The sequence below is a fragment of the Rhea americana genome, unplaced genomic scaffold (genome assembly GCF_003343005.1).
Source record: "Rhea americana isolate MKP2758 unplaced genomic scaffold, rheAme1 scaffold_4, whole genome shotgun sequence".
Lineage (NCBI taxonomy): Eukaryota > Metazoa > Chordata > Aves > Rheiformes > Rheidae > Rhea > Rhea americana.
In genome coordinates this window covers 10,717,793-10,738,638 of record NW_028186534.1, presented here as the reverse complement: position 1 = coordinate 10,738,638, position 20,846 = coordinate 10,717,793, and the positions used below count along the sequence as shown (strand labels likewise).

The 20,846-nt window shown below is 44.6% G+C and overlaps 1 protein-coding gene across 4 annotated transcripts in view; it reads right to left on the bottom strand.

Annotated features, from left to right (window-relative positions):
* CDH4 (cadherin 4) overlaps positions 1 to 20,846 on the bottom strand; it is a 447,560-nt gene that overhangs the window by 28,163 nt on the left and 398,551 nt on the right. For all 4 annotated transcript variants that reach the window (XM_085314135.1, XM_085314136.1, XM_085314138.1 and 1 more), the window contains exon 7: positions 14,980 to 15,117. In XM_085314135.1, the coding sequence (XP_085170261.1) occupies positions 14,980 to 15,117 (138 nt within the window). The remainder of the gene's footprint in view (positions 1 to 14,979; positions 15,118 to 20,846) is intronic.

Genomic DNA, 20,846 nt, shown 5'->3' with positions numbered 1-20,846 from the left:
AGCAAATTAATAAAAAACTGCAGTCTGGTTGCAGCAATCTGTGTAAATGGAAAAAAAAAAAAAAGCAAAAATCTCCTAATAAATCATTAATTGTGATGTGCCTGCCCAGCTGCAGCGCAGAAACAAGCAAATGCCATCCTAATTGATTGCTGCTTCTTCCATCTTTATAGGCCTACAATTTTTATTGTGGGGGTTGAATAAGCCCAGAGGTGTAAAAAACCTCTAGATTGTACTCTGTGTATCTGCCAACTTGATATTTAGATCAATAATCCTCTCTTTTTTTTTCCCCCCTACTCCTACTACCGGTAATTTAGCTTTTCTTCCTAGCAGCCTAATTGCTGTTTTCTTAAGCCTTACCATCAATTCTCTGACCTTTAATTTCCAATATTATTTGCTGTACGGATGACTGTACTAGGCCTGTAAGTTATCCTACGCAGCCGGCGCGGTTCGGGTCGGACCCGGCTCGCAGCCGCTGCTACAGGGGAGCACTGACCACCAGGATCTCGCCCCACCTGCCCCGTCCTGCACCCGCAACCGCCAGCTCGCTCCAATCTCCACCTCGCGGAAAGCAATGACCCCGGCTAGCACACAAAGCCAGCCCTGTTTTGCGTGCAGATCAGGTTTTGAGATGCTAATTTCTTAATCACTTTTTATTAAAGAGCTACTCGCTCTCACGTGTGCTCCAACGAGGATCATCATCTAAGCGCCGCACTTCCTCCCCGGGCGGCTCACCGAAGCCCCGCTCGCTCTCCATCTCTCCAGCCAGCAACCACGAAGCGAGCCCCTCCGCTGCCGCCTTCCCCGCGCCCGCCGGAGCCCGGCGCGCCCCGGCCAGCGCGCGGTCTTGCTCGCCCGGCGGGCGGCAGCCTCCTCCAGCCGGAGGAAAGGACGCGCGAGCTCCGAGCGCCGGTTTTGCTCCTCTGCAGCACGTGGTGGAAAAAAGGCAAAGGAAGCCTGAACTTCTCCTTTTCCAAAGCTGATTTTCCGACTGAGTGCGGACAGCGTCCATTTTGCTCCTGCAGCTGATGGCAGCTATTGTTGGCTTTACTCTTTTTCCTTACACTTATTTTTTTTTCAAAATCTGAAGTAACAGCTAGTTTTGGATTAAATTGCAGGATTTACTCTTGGAATATGGAGACAAAGCAATAACGGAGAAGAAAGTTATATCCTTTCTTTTAGAACAAGTAAAAGGAAACCCTCTCATTTCAGTCTCTGGTTCAAGAATAAACCGTGCAGATCTAGTTTTAACCTTGGTTCAAAGACTCTCAGAGTACTCGCCAGGAGTTCAGAGACAAGAGCACGTAATGGTAAAAGGATATTAAAAAAAGAAGTTTGCATGTCTGACAATGAGCACTAATTTTTTCATTATCAGATGTTACATTCTTGTGACAGTATGAAAAGATGCCATAGAAATGATGACATGAGGCACTACTTYGCTGGAAGATAACCATTTCCAGATAAATATGTCTTATGAAACGAGGTTCGAAGTTTGCATAGAAATTTAGATATTTTATAAAAATGCATTACAACACAAAGGAGCTTTTTACGACATTCATATGAAAGGTTTAAAAAGAGATTAAAATTATGTCCTTGGAAAGGCATATAGCCTTGCCAAGGAAAAAAAAATTCTACATTAACCCCGTGTAGGAAAGATGTACTTCACTTTATCTGTATTTCAAAGGCTATAAAGAATCACTTTAATCAACCTACTTGACTTTGGGGACTTGCACGTCTCACTGAAACTCATGAAATCTGGCATAGTGTGGTTTCTAGAACACAAAAGCCTTTAATCTGTAACCCGGCACTCTTGTACATTCAAATCCTGATACTATCTCCTTGTTAGGAAGAAAAATTGTGAATTTATCCAAAATGGGATCTCATCTCGTCTAAATGATGTAGCCTTTGCAACGGTGACCTTTAGCAATGGTTATACTCAACAATAAAAGATTTTATCGCCGGAGCCAATGGAAACAGTRTATGTTAAAATTCTGATCTGATAGCACAGCCTTTTATTTTCAGGTTTAGACAAGAATCCTTTGCACGTTTCATTTGCTCTCTTGTCTAAYGCACCTTTGTTTCTTGCCTACAGAACAAACAGCAGGAGAAGGTAGCTGACACGTTTCCGCTGACTATTTGATTGTCAGGTGCAATTAGCAATGTTATCTTTTAAATAAAGGCGTAGGTTTTAAAATGGCTGGAACAGCCTATAAAGCTTTTTTTCTTTAATTCTTATTAAAGCTTTGTTCTTAAAAAAGTTGCATTTCTATATATGCATTTATGCAGTACAATATTTTTGCACTGATCCAGCACTGCTTTTCAGTGGTTGGCAACCTAACGCTTCCCTTCGGCTGCAGCGCAGAAAGACGAAGCGATGTGCCCATGTCACATGCGGCGCTTGGAGCCGCGTCCTGCCCTCAGCCACCTGGATCAGAGCCGGAGCCTGAGAACATCATGAATTCATCATTTACTTGATGAACRTATCAGGTCAGCCCAGACAGTCTTTCGATCCTCCTGGTGCATTACCCTAGAGCCCTCTGAGACCTGCTGGGCTATAGAAAGGTTTCCAGGTGGAGAGACTGGCAAGGAACTGTCCTCCTGGACCATTCAGGTCCTGGGGGACCAGTGGAGAATGAGCTGGCTCAACAACATGGCCACTGGCAATTTCTTCCCCAGGCTCTGCAACGCGGTGGCTTGGTTGGAAGGCTCCGCCATCTCAAAGGGGAAGAGCAGTTCAATGAACGAGATTGCCGACGCAGTGCCAGCGCCCCGTGCCTCAYCTCGATGGCAGGAGGAGAGTTTCCCAAAATCACAGGGCATCAGGACAGGACTGTGCCATGCAGAGCAGGGTCTTTCCCGCGAGCAGGCTGCTGGGATCAAAGGGATTTGGCAATGGCAAAGCGTGACTGCACGTGCACGGGGCTGCAGGAGTCCCTTGCTCGTGCTGCCGGCACGGGCACRTCCCTACGGCGGTAGCAACCAAGCGCCCTTCGCTCACACGAGCAGAATCACACCAAAACGCAGCGGCCAGATGCGGCGACGCGCGGCATGCGCACTTCTCCTGGCGCACGGGAACAGGCCATCCAGCGACAGCGACAGCCCGGGCCCTCAGCTTTCAGTGTTCATCGCTGAGCGCGTGACGGCACACRCCTCCGAGGAGATGTTACGGTCATCGGTGGGCAAATTTTCTGCTCATGTTAGTTCTCTGAAGTAACAATCTTCTTCAAAAGAGGGTGAAATTCACTCATTTGTTAGAATATCAAGCCTCAGATTTTGTTCTCTTCTACATCCAAAGGAGCAAATAACTGTCCTGTTTTGAACATTTTGAAAACGTTTCCTGTTTTACACGTAAACCAGTACGACCGACCAAAAGTGCATGATAGAGTTCAAGTCTGAAGCCAGCAAAACGCACCCCGCAGGTCTGACTCCGGCTTTCTTGGTGAAATGCATACAGAAGAGGATGCTTTAATTCAGCCAACTGTAATAAAGTTCCACAAAGAAGGGCCTTAAGCTGATAAATCTGGTTTAGGATTTTCTTATTAACTGCCCACTTCGCGTAATGAGTTTTTAATTTAATTTTTTCCRATTGCAAGGCATATAAAAGCTGCTCACGCGCCTTTGGGATCTGAAGACGGATATTTCAGAAAGGGAGCATCTTCAGAGTTCTGCAACCGATTTTTTTTTTTTTTTAATGCGCGCCGTAATCCTGGCATGGAGATCTGTAACGGGTTTCCCGCGCCGCGCCGCACAGGCAGTCTGAGCCTGAGCACAGGCTCGGGCACTCCCCGCGCTGCAGCTCCACTCTCCGCTGTTTCCAGGCTGGCCTCAGAATTAGCACGTGGGGGGACTTTTTTTAAAGAAATTACTAGAATTAAACGCAACATCCAAGCGCCGGAAGACCCGCGAGCTCTGTCCACAAGCAGSGGACGGCGCATCCTTGTACAAGAAAGGCCCCGGCGCGTGTGCTTGGTTTTGGAAGCGCTGCTAGCGGGGTTTGAAGAGGCGGCTTCCCGACGGGGCGCCCAGGCGGCCGCTCTTTATTCCCGAGCGACRTTCCGCCTTCCCGCGTCCCAACGGAGCGCACGGGGCGCACGGCTAAATTAAACGCTGCAGAATTCACCGGACTTGCGTGGGACAAGAGATGTCTAGTCGAGAAAGAGGGTCCAAGAAAAGAGAGGGAGTCGCTACACGTGACTGAAGGAAACTAGGGAAGGGGAACGTCATTGCTCCTCCACTGCTTTTTGGCAATTGCAACATTATTGCACAAAACTGAAGGGTTTGAAAAATTCTATCATGCTTAAAAGAGGATGCAAAACCTTTTAAACATCCTCTCCTAGTTCTGGCTGTATGCTGCATCCTGACCCTCCCTTCTGCAACTGGGAGGCATTAAGGCATCCTGGACAGTCAGTGATGTTTGGTAAGAGAAAACCCACACCACTACTAAGTCCTTTGCTGAGTCTCTCTCTCTTTTTTTTTTAAGTATGTCACTAAAGATTTTGTAACTGAAATGTGCTTAATGAAATTCCAGATATATATCCTCTTAAAATGACATCCTTTGGAAGCAACTGTTTTTAAGGCAAGAGTATGCTGAAGAATTAAAAACCTGCCCACCCAGGGAAGGCAGCAACTTCAGGAAGAGATTTATCTCCGTGCCTTGCAATAATGGAGTTACGGTATGYGTTTGAACTTCTCAGACTCGCATCAACGCCGGAGAGGCAGTGTATTTTTAAGATAATGAAATAATCCACCGCAAATGGGTCTGGGGGGTGTGGCAGAGCGGCGGCTGGATGCAGTTGCCCATACGGGGTTTCTCGCGCCCTTCGCTCGGGACTATTCTGCGTGAGCGCCGTGTCCCGCGGGAAGGGCGCGGGATCCGGGGTCCCCTCGTGGGACCTGCTKGAGCTGGGCGCCGGAGAATTAGGATCCTAAGCATGGATCCAAATGCAGAGAGAGGTATATAATTTTTAAAAATTATCCCAGTTTGAAGGAAATTCTCCAGACAGATTTTATGGAAGAAACGCTGGAGGATATGTGAGCATTAATAKGTTCTCCTTGAAAACTGTCGAATACACCCCATTTTATGGGAATAGTGTGTAATACACAGACATACATCAGGTGGATGGAGACCACTTAATTCCCATCGCAGCATACCACAGTGTAGGAAAAGTGGGCATTTTACTGCGGACATTGTATTTAACTACGGACATTTTATCAACAACATCTGGTTGTGTCACGTCTCGTTGCACACATGTAACTCAAGTTTTCTGGCACCTCTTTCTCACTGGACATTTCCTCTATGCTGTTCCATAAGGCATGCTCGGAGGCTGCAGTTTACAGCTTCTCCCCCCAGATCCCATATATATTAAACAGAGAAGGAAAAGGAGAAGTCACTGTTAAATGAGACGTCACGCTAGGAGATAYAACGCTGCCAGATGTTGCAAATGAAATGGCTCATGACAAACGGGTTACGGCAAGCCGACCTGCGAGCGGATACGCGGCACTACCCTGCGTGCAACGCGTATGTTCTCGCCAGCGTGCCGTTTTAGCCTGGATCTTGATCACATTAAACTGACTGCACGAACCGGTTTAACACAGCAGGCGCCAGGATCGGAGTTCCGCGCGCTGCCGGCGATGGAGGTGAACGTGCCCCCCACCGCCCTCGACCGCGGAGGCCGGGGGCTCGCAGGGCCGCCCTGGCAGGGGGGCACGCGCGGCTGGGCCCCAGAGGCCGGGCTGCGGTTCCCGCAGCTCAGGCGCTGCCGTGCGGGGAGGCAGGAAGGGCACCGCGCCCCGGGCTCTGCCTCCCGCCCCGCCGGGCAGCTCTAACCGGCAGGGACTGCGCTTTCTAGTAGAGAAAGAGAAGCTTGCTTTAGTCCCGATTYTAAACCAAGCAGTACACGTGTCCAATTTGAGAGAGACCAATAGAGCATTTTCTTTTTAATACTCCCTTTTCCTGTGTGACAGAAAATTGAAATCTGTAGTAAAACTATCGTTCCCATTTTTTTAAATGCACTGGTCTTTGGCAATTTTAAACTCCGAGGTCTGAAAAATTCATTATTACTAACTTCCATCAAGGGTGTTCCTGAAACCAAAATTACTTAATCAACTCAATTTAGCTTCTTGTGTAGACCTAATTCAGAAAAACTTTATCTTCTTGAATTGTTATTGCAATTAATTTCCTCCCCTTCTTTTCTTGCAGCAGACGACATTTCAGTAATTAGATATTTTATAAAAATGAGTTATTCATTCAGGGTAGATTCACTTTTATATTTGATTAATCATATTACCACTGAGGTCTGGGGTTTGTCTCCAAGGAAAGTTTAATGACCTCATTTTAATCCTTCTTTTAACCACCAGGCAGGTATCAATGAAGAGAAATAAAATTATGTTCTTTCTTCTTTTTTTTGCCATCTCAAGATTACATTTGATGTTTTTTCTGTGTGACTGACCCATTTACAAAGAACGATCTAGCTGATTCCAATTAGATACAGGACAGAATCAGGCTAAACAGAGCCTTGAACTACGCCTTAGTAACTAATGCTTAGTGTAACGGAGAGGAACCAGAGCTGTTTCACCAAATGGCAGTTGGTTTAAAACACTGCAGATGATTAATTTGGTGATAATTTAAAAAGGAATGTACTGAAAGGGAATAAACAAAACAAAAGCATCTGTAAATTTAGGTTTTGATTAATGGGGTCTATTAGTAAGAGACTTCCATCAAGCAGACCACTTGTTTTTCTAATAAATGCATACGCACACGCACAAGCAATGGAGTAATTCATATAACCACAACTTATTTTGGAGCAGTGATTTGTATTTCTTTGATGGCTGTTTGCATTATATCAGGGTCTAGCTCTGCTTTGTATCTRTCTATATAGATATCTAACTTTGTATATATGTATATGTACATCTTTGTATCTACCTATCCATCCTGTSGTCCTGACCAAATAATCTTGGAGATACTTCATCCTTTCTGCCATATCCTACCCTGCTACAAAGACTGAATAGGAAGAAGAGCTGATGCTCTTTTCATTAAGACAAAGAGAATTATTTTTTCTCATAAACTGAGGCAYGACTTTTATTTAGATGAAAGGGGTGATAAAATAAAGTGAAAAAGTCGAGTGTCTACAAGAGAGTATGAAGCATGTCTGGCTTTCCATAAGATTGCACTGAAAGGGCCTCCAGAGATGCTGTGCTAGGAAGCGCCCCGCTGCTAACAAATGACACTGGTTAACAGGTAAGGCAYGTGGGCACCACCAAAACCTCTAACTTTGGCTCCTAATGACCTTGAACCCGCTGATGGYTTATTATTTCAAGCAGTGGGAGTTTGCACACGTCCATAAATCTGCACAGGAGTAAGGCCGGGAGGTGCTGCCAGGACAAGCTAACTGGTTTCCTGAACTATCCAAAGGGGCAGCGCTAAGCCGTAAACCCGCGCCCAGCGTCGGGGCTCTCACTCACTCCTCATCGGACCCCAAACCATGGAGGCTTCGCATGTCCAAGGCTTCGCTGGATGGACCTTGCATTCAGGCAGAGATCCAGCTGCACCCTTTCCTCTCCCACAGAGGCCAGTTTGATTCCAAAGACAGATTAAGATGTAAATAACATGCTAACGAAGGCTAATCTGCTTGCTTGCGGCAGCAAAGCCACCTGGCATTAGCACGGAGAGTCCTAGGCAAGGCTGAGACAASAAGGGAAGAAAACACGTTTTTTGCACTTGTGCTCTCCATTTATGACTGCTACTTCTTGACCTAACATCCTTATTCTAATTCATTGCTTATGACAGGGGTTTTCATCAGGACCTGCAACATAATGAAAGGCGGAAAGCTCATTTCAATTTATAAACAATGAATCCTTATTTAGAGAAACTGAACTGATTTGCAGTCTTTAGACTTCCCCGACCATATATTTAATTGGAATGCACACAGAATGAGGTAGTTGCTCATTTACCCAAACGCTACTGGGAATATTGGATTCACCTGAATATAATAATTTATCTAGGTTAGAAGGTGACAGCTCTATAACAGTCCAAGCTTTACTGTGCAGTTTGGTTCAGCTTCATTTTGACTGGAAAATGAGCAAGAGAGCACAATCACCTGGGATTTTCCATGAAGGCACAATTGATTTCTAATATTAAATCCTGTCTGCAGGACTGTACAGAACTCTTGGGTGTGTTTTTAGCGGTATAACAATGAAGTCCTGTAAATTTTCTCACTCTGGTATGAGAGCTTTCCCCTTGCCAGCTCTGACCTGCACTGGCCACCTCGATTTCCGGCTCTTGTGACAACTGCCTCTAAATTACGCCATGGGCATTTAAATGATTTTAAAATACTATGGAGTCCAGGCTAATCAACAGTCAAATGTCATTCCAGACTTTCTGAGTGGCCAGGTATAATGACGGGGACAGTGCTCTGTGAATTGGCAAAGGGACTATTTCACAACTACGCAGGAGGCTTTAGTCCACGCGCTGGGAACTCAGGTGCACAGTGCCCAAGATTTAAGCCCTTAGCCTCTTCCAGCTCTGGACACATGCCCAGACTCCAAAAGGTAGTAAGCCATCCACTTGCAATGATTATTCATAGAGCAGTTGGATTAAGAGCTCTTTTGGGGACAGTCCTTGATAGGCATCCTGGTCTGTGGAAATTCTTCTGTCTGTGGGAATCTATTAACATCCTATTCCKGGTGGATTCTCCCTTCACTGCCTAAGATCAACTTGTAAAACACTAGCACGCATGTAAAAGGGATTTCTCATAACATTCAGATGTACTGAATGCTTTTTGATACATCTGGCTGTAAATGTGCTTAGGAAACCCCAAACCACCAGCAAGCTTGCCTGGTTTCCGGTTTTGGTTTCCTATGGCCATTAAAGACCGTCTCACAAAATGAGGTCTACTTACAGTTTTGCATCCTAACCATTTCAAAGTCACTATTTGCCAGTCTGAACGAAAAGCCAAGGGTTTTTCCTGACATTYGCTATTTCTGAACTCACTGCTAAAAACACAGCTCAGCAGGATTCGACTCAGGCAGTTAGAGGCCAGGTGAAGCATTCACCCAAATCCTTGCTACTTGCAAAAAAGTCACCATATTTTCACAGCTCAAGTGAGTAATTTCTGCAACGTTGGAAAGTGTTGCTCTTTCACTGGCTGATGCACAGCTGTCTCTTGTCCTCAAATACTGTTAGCATGAGAACAAATACAGAGTAAGGAATAAAAGTTTGGCTTGTGCTTGCTTGCTTTTACASAATTTTGAAGAGTTTACAGAGCACGTAGACTAAAGGAACTGCACGCTGTGACTGGGAAAAAGGCAAATATGAACTCCCAAAACGTTAGTTCTCTTGTCCAAGACACCAGCAATCTCATCTGGATTATTATATACAAATCTGGTCAAAAGAAAGACATTTCTGTGAGCGCTGCACGGTGGGGTTACTTTGATGACTRAGGGAACGGCAACCTGTAATAGAGGAAGTGGTTGGAGGAGATCAGCTTGTTTATCTTCACAAAACGGTGTGTACTGGTGTGTCAAGGTGGAATTGGGAAAGAAAACAGGAGGGAAGCATCAAAATGGGAGAAGGCAGAGGAATTTATGGAAAAGGACACTGTTTGCACATTAGATGTGCCCTGAGGGCCAGTTTCATATGCAGGTTTCAAAGCACGTTTCACAGTGGGCTCATTAGCGTTATCCACAACATGCTGAAGAGCCCAAATAGCCAAACAGACGGAGATCAGAAATTTTTGGCAGTGCAGAGCTCAAAAGAAAAGCCTTTCTACCCCAGGGGCTATGCCTGGGTCATTGCACTGAGGAAGCCCCGAGCCTCCTCTCCACCCCACAGATTGCCATTCCTTACTGCTTCTGCCAGCAGAGAGCCCAGTGCCCAACGCAGAGCCTCACAGCAGCCTGCTGTGGTTCGGAGCTGCCAGTACTAATTAAAGAGCCCTGTTAAAAACTGCTGAGAACYACTTTGTCTGATGAACTCGCAACAAGTGCTTGCTCCTCTACCAAACAACTCAGSCCACTTTGCAACTAGAGTTGCCTCAACGAGCAGTGTGTCTTCTCCTAGAATAAGAGCATCTAGTTATGCTTAGGTGATTCTGCAGCAGTGGTTTTGCCTGGAGCACACAGCCAGCCCTTTGCTAGATGCCCTTTCCCAAGGAAGTAAGACAAAACACCTCCCAGGGCTGCAAGCTGGGAAGGGGACCTGAGCCAGCTCCCCATCCTGTGCACCCAGGCTGGAGAGTCTGGTCTGAACCTTTGGAGCTGCTCCGAATGGGAATAAGGGCTGTGATCAGCAGAGAGGCAGCACAGCAGCTGGAAACAGTCCTCGAGCTGTCTCTTTAAAATGTGCTCCATTGGATTCAGCCTCGGAAGAGGAGATTCTCAAAGCAGTGCCAAAGGGCAAATTTTAAAGTAGCTTTAAATAAGACCTCCTAAGGCTCAGGAGCTTAAAGAACTTGAATAGCCCAGTTTTCTTTTCTTTTTTTTTCTTTTCTTTCATTTTTTTTAAAGGAAAGGTTGATTGCCAGGCAGGTTTTCCCAAGAACCCACAAGCTCAACTAATCATGAGCACTTCAGTCCTGTGAAATAATATTTCCCTTGCATGGGCTACTATAAAAACAAGTTCTGCACAGTAGGCAAATTTAAAATAACTTTTAATTAACATTTAAGACACAGAAGTCTGATCATGCAAATTCATCTGCGTCTCCTCTCTGTGCCTGATTGTTCCTGATTGAATACGATAAAAATAGATTTTATATGAGTCAAGTGGAGGCATGGATTTCTTTCACTTCTCCTCCCCTCTGATTATGCATTTCCTTAGATAAAGTGGAAACCCTTGGATGGCTATTAACAGTATCATGGGTCAGACTGGAAAGGGCATCCTGCTTGAGAGGAGTTAATGATTGCACTGGAATTAAACGTAGCTCTTCAGCGAGCAAAGAAGTGCTTCCACCTTGCATAAAGCCCCACCTGAGACTTCCCTGCATTCTTCTATCTCCGCTGACTTCTAATCTCTGAAATACTGATATTAATTTTGGTGTGCTCCTCTGTATCTGAGGTGAGCATCTGGACAGAAGCTCAGCTACAGATCTATATTAATATGGAAAAACTGTAACTCGTCTGCGCACTGCAGATAAACATTTGAAGGAAGGCAGAGGAATTTCACATAATTAAGAAACTTCAGAGGACATGACCCTGTTGGGAGTAAGAGGGGCTTTGAATAACTGAGGGCACCCTGATATACTGATTCCAGTATCTTGTAACAGTTTTCGAGCCAGTTTTGTAGCAAGACTTCCTACAAGACCTTTGTAAAATACTCCAGTTAAAACTCCATGGTTTTATACCAGCTGATGGGGGTTACTCAGTCCCTCAGCTAGTCAGGAGAGCGTTCCCTTGGTCATGGTCCTGCATTAAACCATCAAAATTGCCTAAAATAGTTGCCTGCAATGTTGACAGTGTTTCACAGGCTGCTTCACTCTTCTGGTATAGATGGGCTGGTTTCCCACTCAGATGCAGTATCTCATGGGACATTTCCCCACTGTTGGCTGCTTCCCAGCACCGTCAAGCAGCGGAGCAGATGGAGGATACACCCCCTTGTGAAAACCAGAGCTAGGAGGGCTGGAGGAGGTCACCGCATCCTTGTCGTGCCCCAGGGCCAGCGAGTTTGATACAGATAATCCCAGCCTGGTCATGGCTCTCCACGGATGGAGACTGTGCAGTGCTTGGACTTTAAGCTGATGGCTGACTTTAGCTGAAAATTCTGTCTCCTCTAGAGACTGTTATTTTTTTCAATATAATTTCAGAATCCTCTGTACGAGACGGCAGAGTTTTTTCTTCCCATTATTGTACAAGATCCTTCCCTGGGCTTTCAAGTGATGTACTAAAGAATATGAAAAACATATTGATCCACTTTCATGTTAGCAAACAATCATTTCTGAGTTTTATCAGAGTACCTTCAGTTGGTACATTTAAGGATCTTCCATGTGCTTTTATTGCTCCTTTTTCATTTCTCAGCTAGCACTAAATTTTTAGCACAGCACATCTGATTTTTCAGACTCCTGTTAACCAAAGTATCTCTACAGGTCATCCACTCCCCTTGATAGGCAATCTTGGCACTCATTCGCCTGTGTTTGAGCTTTCATTTGGTCGATGCACACAGTCTCATCAGCCTCATGAACAAACAGGGCGCCTGACTACAGAGACGATCTGATATTACTGTCCATCCCAGCGGCTGTTTTTCCTTTCCTGTCCAGTTGTTAAGTTTTACATAGTAACATTAATTCCTGCTGCTCAATACATGAGCTGTGACACCAGCATAATGCAGCGTCCTCTTGAATTACATTTATATCCAGAAACCATTAAGTCTAAATCCACTTGGGTTGAATGACAGGTAATTTAAGCACACTGTGGGGTATGCATCTGTATGTCCCTATGCTTGAATATAGTTCCTTTCATCTAGCAACTTTCCAAGAGCAAACTACTATTTCAATTATTCAGCCTACTTTGTTTTTACAACAGCATTTCAATACAGAAGTATTTTAAATAGCAATATACTGCATCCCTCCAACAGCCCTTAGTTTTAAAAGAGATCCTTTGCTTTCTAACTCTGCTTTCTTACCCTCCGAGGAGCTGTAGATTTCCTGGAAACATATTTTTATTTTTTTCTAAAGGTGTTAAAATGCAGACCAGGCTATTTGGGGACAGCAAGGATTAGCGTGATACTGTTCTCTACGCTAGTCACAGGAAAAACTGTATTATACATTCATACTGACGTAAAATTGCATCCTGGCTATACTTGGGAGTATATCAAAGATATTTGTTTCCATAGAACCAGAAAATAATTTTGGCAAATGTCCTTGGGTTTCAAATCTTTAAAGTCCCACGTGCTGCTATATAAAGCCCTTTGGCCCTTGCAAAACTCCTTCTTCAATGATTGAAATTAGAGAAATAATGAAAAACATCAACCCTGCTTAGAGGAAGAGCAGCATTTTCTGATCCATTTAACATGATTTTGAGGGCAATTGTTTTGGTGGGTTTTATTCATTCGAAGTCTAACACATGCCGAGACATTAAATACTCAGAATTCACCTGAAAGTAAATTTGCRTGATCTCACCTTCCATCAGATTCAGCTTTGGAAAATGTTTGTGAAAGATTTAAAAATATACCACCACCAGACATGTGTCACAACCCCCAGAAGGCCCTGCGGGGAGCCTGTGCCTAACCCCAGCGGGACTAATGCTGCTACCTCAAACCTCCTCTCCCAGCTCCAGCTGGAGACAAGGACCAGGCAACCTCGGTCACGCTGAAAAACCTGTGCTTAAATGACGTGGCCACTAGATGTCATTACTTTTTCACTCACATTAAGGCTAAAGAAGCATTTACCTGGCAGAATACAAGTCCCCCCCAAATACGGGGCACGTACATGGACGGCTGTGGTAGAACGTGCCATGGCTTGGAGATGGAAGACTGTATGAGACCAGCCACAATAAAATTTTCAGGACAGAGAGTTACCCTGTGCAGGCAAGAGAAAGGACCATACTGACCAAGACTCCTATCAGATTTTTATGGCTCTCCGGAGATATTTAACGACACCTTTAGAACGCAAAGCTCAGTGCATGCACTGTGACAGATACGAAGCGCGTGTGCTGTTGTGAAATCCAAGCTAAATCCTCTGGAAGAGCAACACAGACAGTGTGTACTGAGGCCCACATTTGAAAAAGCGTTAAGTGCTCAATTCTCTCTGATTCAGGAGGAATTTAGTGCCTCCCTCTTTATCCCAGGTCCAAGGTGCTGGGACTGCTCAGGAGTCAGTGTGTCCTGAGACAGAGCCCTGGGCCCCCACAGCGTCGGGAAGGACCCAGACCCCTCAGTGGGCACGGGGCTGCTCTGATCCGTAGGGGCATAAGCTGGGCTTTCAATGAWTTCCTTGAATTCTGTTGAATATTTTTGGACTGGAAGGATACAACGAAGGGGAAATCTGGCACACTACAGGAATAAATACTTGTATATCCTATAAGATGGAATGAAAATTCAGAATAAGATAACTAATAACCTATTTCTGAAAGGAGATTCTGTGACATGAACATAATGCAACTACACTTTCTGTATTTTCAGAAGTTTGGTATCAGTTTTAAATACATCATTTCCCTTTCCTTGTTGACTTTTATATAAACACGGACTGTGGGTACATAATGCTTTATCATTTATCAGCACATAGATCGCTATATTCTTCTGTGGTTTCTAAAACTACTGTTCACATTTGGGATGCTCTACCTCTAYGGATTATGATGGCTGCAAAGAAACAGACCACATCATTTCACCTTCTGTTTTTTCAGTATMATCTTAATCAGCTCAAGAGTTTGTCCTTGCAATCTCTTTATTTTTGTCTCCTTCTTCCCCAATGATAAAGACTTGGAGCACATGAAAATGGAAGAGAGAAATATTGTACTCATATAAGAAAGATCTTAAACTGATTAAAAACAGATGTACTGAAGTATGGCTACACATTTACTGCCGGCGCATACAAATACATCTGTTACAGTTATCAGTGAAATATAAATTTTACCAGATAACCGTTACCATTTAGAGTATTTACTGCTTCTTTGAAATTGTATCCAAGCTACTAAACCCCAAAAATCTCTTACTGCTCAGGATTTCACTTATATGTAATAATAACTCTGATACGTCTACAGCCAATTGCTGTGAAACAACTGTATCCTCTTTGGTGCAATCAGACATAGTCTGTTTGCCACATTATTTTAGCTCCTTTAGTACCTCAGGGAAATTGGTCGCCAAATAGTTTTGCTAGTTCGTGAATCATTTTTCTTTTTCTTTCCCCYCTTTTTTTGCTGAAAGCCCTTGTTCCACAGTTATCTATCAAGTTCCTGCTGCCTGCCAAACGCGCAAAGAGAGACGACGGATATAAACATCCCCGCACTGCAAACACCTTGTGTGTCCGCGCACCGCTGGGCTGATGTATCGATACTCACAGTGCTCATAGTGAATTCGGGCGGGTTGTCATTCACGTCCGTCACCGTGATGATTGCAGTTGCCGTGTTTGAGAGACCGTAGTTAAGATTTCCTTCCATATCTGTGGCTTGAATGATGACTATGTACTGCTGAACTTTCTGAAAAAAAAAAAGAGAGGAAAAAATGCATCGTGTAAAAAACCTTGGTTTGCTTCCCCTTATACAAGTGCAATCTTAAGGCAGACTAAGAAGTTATACAGAATCAAAACATTAATGGCCAAGACAGATAAAATTGTTTATCATACTTCTGGAGGCATTTTTTGCATAGATGGGTGGTTTTACTCTGTTTTGTAAGAAAGAACAATCTTATGGGCAAAAATATTCGGTTGAAATGGACTTTTTGGCTAACTTTCAAGCATTTTTAGCAACACTGTCTTCTGAAAACTGGTAAAAATATGGCTAATTCATTTTCACTGAAAACATCAGCAAAAGCATTACATTCAAAAATTGCCAGCAACATTGCCCAGCAGCCTTCCAGCCAGCTCTGCTCATGCAGTTTAATGCCCACAAAGTGCTTTGGTACTTATAATACTCCTCATGTTTCAGCCCTTGCGAATAAGAAGTAAAGTAAGTCCAATACGAAAAAATTTCAATAATAGACAAAACTTCAGCTGAACTACTTTAAATTTCTGAATGTCCTGAACAACTTGGCTATCAAAGAACACATCCTACAGAGCAAGCCAAAACATCAGACACTAAAGTTCTTATAAAAGACACTTACGCTGTATGTCCATGCAGCCGGAAAATAAATTTGAATCAAATAAAATAGGCRAGAGCAACATCTCAGCTTGCATGTGTGTAAATCTCCCTGGGATGCCTCTGTACTTATGAATATCTGCCTGCACTGAGAAAAGCCTCCAAATCTTTAAAACTGGCCTCAAACATAAATTTTCATCTGGATCTGCAGAATTTACTATTGATGTCTACACGTATTATGCTAATAGTATACAAAAGTATACAAATAGTGTATAAAAACTTTATAGGCAGGTGGGAAAGCACAGCTCCTGTCCTGAAATAYGTGCAGCCAAAGCAACGCGCAAAGAACCAAGGAGGGATCCAGTCAAAGTCAGTCCGGTTGAAGGCAAAGAAGAGCGGGAGAAGGAAGGGGAGGGCGTTTGCCTGGGGGGCTCCAGCTGCAATCCCGGGAGCGACCTGGGTGCAGGGCCGGTGCCAGGGACGTGGAAATAGAGGAAGCCTTGTGCCAAGCCTGGCGGAGGGGTTTAACTGGGAGGGAAGACTTTGGCGCCTGCGTTGCCTCCTGGTTTTGGGCCCCCGTCCAGGTCCTGGAGAACGGGCGGCTCCTCTCTTTTCCTGCCGTTACATGTAGATCCTTCGACAATTTCAAAATGTGAGAACCAGGTCAACCAGGTATCTTTCCCCCTATATAAATACTCTCATAGTGTGGCGAGTAGTTTAACTCACRAACTGTGGTGAGTTCCTGGAATAACACACAGACTTGAATTTTAGCTTTATCTTGATTCTAGGACTTTTAATTGGCAGATATTAACCTGCTAAATGACATGGCATCACACATAAGGCTCCATCAGCGCCTTGCAGTGGAATATATTATGGAAATGCACTTCCGTTACGTCACCTGTCGTCTTGTATAGTAAAACACGAGAGAGAAAACTACCGTTAGCCCCTGTTCTTCTCATACAAAAAGATACTATCCATTACTTAATTTGTAAAGCACAGGGAAATCAAGGCTGATGCATCCTTATTAATGAATATAATCTCTATCTTGTATTTAACTTTTATTTCTTTCTCTCTTATAAGGAATTTAGGAGAGCAATGTAAGTGTTTCCAAATGGCCCAAACACTTGTGAGCTGAACTAGGTTTAAATCATAGGAGGAGGAAAGAGATGTAAAAACCAGCAGCAGTCAGGTTCCACATAAATTAGAAAAACAGCCTGGGAGCCCGCACTAGAGACTACATTTCAACAGCGCGTTTCAGCGGCGAAGCCACCGCTGATGTTCCTCACTGCGGCGCGACGGAGCCGCGTAAATCACGGCGTCGCCCGTTTGATGGCAGAGCTGTCGCACGGTATTGCCAAAGCTTCAGCGCTCCAGCAGCTACCGCGGGGAGGAGAAAAAACCTTCCTTCCCTCCCCTAGAGAAGCGGGTGATGAAACCACCTCCGTCGGCAGAGCGGTTCCYTTTTTAACTTTGCAGCGAGCTCTTTTGCCTCGTCGGCAAACCGACCCCTTCCCAGTGCCGGCCCGGAGGCTGCCACGGGCAGGCGCTGCCACGGGAAGGAGCCGGCACCGCCGGAGACGCTCGCTGCTCCCGTCTCGCCGCCCGGCCTGCGGCGAGGGCACRGCAAAGGCAGCTCCGCCGCGGTGTCAAAAGCAATTCGGGAACGCGCGGCACCGTCGCGCAAACGTGGATCTGAGCTCCGAGAACGAACGAACCGCAGACCTTGGAGAAGGTCACGCGCCGTCTACACGGTGCTCGCTCACGTTGGGATCTCGCCTGCTAAACTCCCCTGACATCGGCTCYTTTCCAGTTTGCTGCACTCGGCTCTTAGGCAGCGCTTCCTCCGGAGGACGGACCAGCCTGCAGAAGAGGCGGGGAAGCACTAGAAAGTCTCATTTAAAAGTTGTCTCAATTCCACTATTTTGCTGCATAAACAAATACAATGTTATATATATTCTGACTATATGCATGCATGTGCGTGTGCGGGTATGCAAAGACCCTGTTTTGCTAGTCTCGTATGTAAAGTTTATCTAACAAAACGCCTTTCACTGAGCATCTTAGCCCAGTGAAACGAAACCCCAAACAAAGTCAGAACCCCGAATTACAGAACTTTAAAAGAGAGACTTTTGCAGTYGGGTAATGCAAAGACAAAAATGAAAATATCCAAAAATCAGTTATGTACGAACRATACCAGCCACAGAAAGCTGGTACATGTAAGGGCCCACGTAAAAGAGAGCGCAGAGRGTCCAACCTACTGCGAAAGTGTGAGGGATGGATTCAAGCAAGTTACATAAAACAGAAGAAAACACCCAAAAGGAGTAGCTGGAGATCTGTCGAGCCGTCATGGCATCCACATCCAATTTCAGCTGAATGCTGACAGTCTGGGCTTGTAAGAGTGGCGCTTCTGTGAACCTTCTTTTGGTTCAGATCTAATTCAGTCTTCACTGAGATTAGCCCCAACAGATACCAAGTTACTGATTTTTTGTTTTTCTCTAGCTAACCTTTTTGCTTTTGTGCATTAAGCTGATTTTATTGAACTATTCAATCAATTTCAATTTCAACATGTCTCTCCAATTTGTCACAACATCTCCAGGGGCATCTTAAGTTTGTTAGCCTACTATTATTACTATCATTATGACTATTAAAAAAAAAGCAGCCCCATGCCCTCAAGCATATGAGACGTTTTCTTGATGGGGTTTTCATCATGCAGAGTAATTCTCATATTCTCCTTTGTTTTTTACAAAAATGACATTTTAAATAGCATAGGYCAGAGACTGCAGCATGGAAATAAAAATGGGCCAAACCCAGAGAAACAAAATAGTTACTGTTTGTTTGCTCTGACGACAGCGCTGTGGAATCGAAGAACTGAAATCCCACCCCAAGGAAGGCACTGGAAGGCCTGGTGGCAGGTATTTTTAATAAATCTAGCAAATCTTCCTGCTAGGGGAAATTAAACATGCTACCTCTATTTAAGCAAGAGAAAAGAAGTGATCTTGATAATTGCAGAGCTCCTAGTCTGACCTCAACAACGCGCAGGGCTTCTGAAGGAGAAAAATGTGAAAGAAAGAATAATTAGAGGAACGGTGGCACATCTAATCTGTCTACACTTCTGCCAATCATCCGATACAGTGCCGCAAAGAAAGACATCAGCCACACTGGAGAAGACAGGAATCAGCTGAGAAATTGGCTTAGCTGGTTGAGGGGAAGTGGATTAAAGGCYTGGTTAAAAGGACAGCGGTGAGCTGTACCGGGCGAGGAAGGACGAGCGGGAAGAGGGGTAACCCGAGAAGGAGCTAACAGACACGGGACGCGCGCGGGCACGCGGGGGCTGGCTGCGCCCGGCGGGGATGGCGTTCGGGCTCCGCTGGTTAGTCTAGCACGGCCGAGGCTCATAGCGGGTATGATTGCTGCCTCTAAACACAGCAGGAGGACAAGCACGAGGAAGGCAAAAGAGCAATTTAAACTGAGGAACCGYGTTGACACAAGAACGAATGGGTATGAAGTGACCAGGGATAAATTCAGGCTGGAGATTAGCAGCTCTTTCACCGCTAAAGCTGCAAAGTGTCAGAGCAACTATCTAATGCAGAGTCTGGGGAGCAAAATAGTCAAAAGAATAAATTAAATTAGGGATAAAATCTTTTTGTTCTAGGTAGAAATTATGTTAAATTGGAGTAAAGCAGAGATCAGATCTCCCCTTATGCACAAAGAATTTTTGAGGAAGAAAAAAAAGAAAACCTCTTTCAGTTCGAACACCACAGTATGTTCATATAAAAACTGTGTRAGGCTTAACACAGATCAATAACACTGAGCCAGCAAGTTACATAGCCACAAAGAAAGCACTAGGCGCCCCAAACAAAATTACAGTTATTGCAAGAAGCTCTACCCGTCAAGAGAGAAGCTGCCAGGTAAGACACCCTTCCACATACCTGCCGGAGCTGCACAAGCTCCTGCTGAGAGCTTCTAAACAAAAGTAGATCACATTCAGAAAGAGGGTCTAGAAGAGCTAGATACCTTTTAAATCAAATCACAGTAATGAGGTGCTATCTGCGATGCCAATTTTCCAATGTTGTGCATGYACAATATTTTTAGGAATACGACTATTCCTGGTTTACACATGCAGTTATTATAAATCACACACGAACTGGGTAACTGYATGCCAAAGTCCAGACATGCAGTAATTACGTGATTAAATTAATCTGCATTATGGACAAAGGGTTTGCAAAATTAGGTCCTACATTTTCAAAGCTTTGTACAAATATTGTCCAATTAATTACCACTTCCTGAGAAATGTATGACTAGCTAAATTTAGCATCATCTGTTAAAGCAAATAAGGTTACAAACATGTTGCTGTAGGATGCATTGAGTAGGAATCTATTGGTGAAGGAGATGATAGAAAATCTAAAGCTGTTAAAGAATCCTATTTCCCCTCATAGCTATCCTTACATCTTCTTTTATATTTATGTGTTTTGCCATCTCCCCTCACTTCAGCAGTAGTGGTGAATGCCAATGAGAAAGATGTTCCTCCTCCTTATTTTCTAAATCATTTGTTTACAGGCCAATAAAGTTTTGCTGTTCACTTTTGTTGGTAGAAGACGGTTCAGGTCACCCAGCAGCCCATGAACATGCTGGCAATAAATATTGCACTACTGTCAGGAAAGTCAAATTGAAAACAAATACACAAATACACCCCCCATGCCACCACTTTGACTTTAGCAGAAATACTTTATTCAAACAGACCTCATTTAGCCATCATTTAAGCAAAGCTTGCAGGCACACTTTTTAAAACRTTCAGCCCATATTACTCCCTACTTGGCCACAGTTAAATACGGACATAGCCGTAGGCAAACGCTCTTTCCCAGTGTATTTTACGTTGGCGGCGCTCTCGAGCACGGCACTGCCTTGGTTGCTCCTCCTCCAGCAATGCACAGTTTACTCTCCTGGAAATTAGTATGTGCTAATTAAGCTAGTTTTCGTTTTAGGAAAGGTCTCAGTGTGAAACATACTGGCCCCTGACACGCAGGTCGGACTGCAGGGGTTCCCGGACGGCAGGACTTCGGCGCCTAGGAAAGAGGAGGATGCGAAAAGCGGTTCCCGTCCGCCGCCGCTCACGAGCGGAGAAACACCTGCCCGCG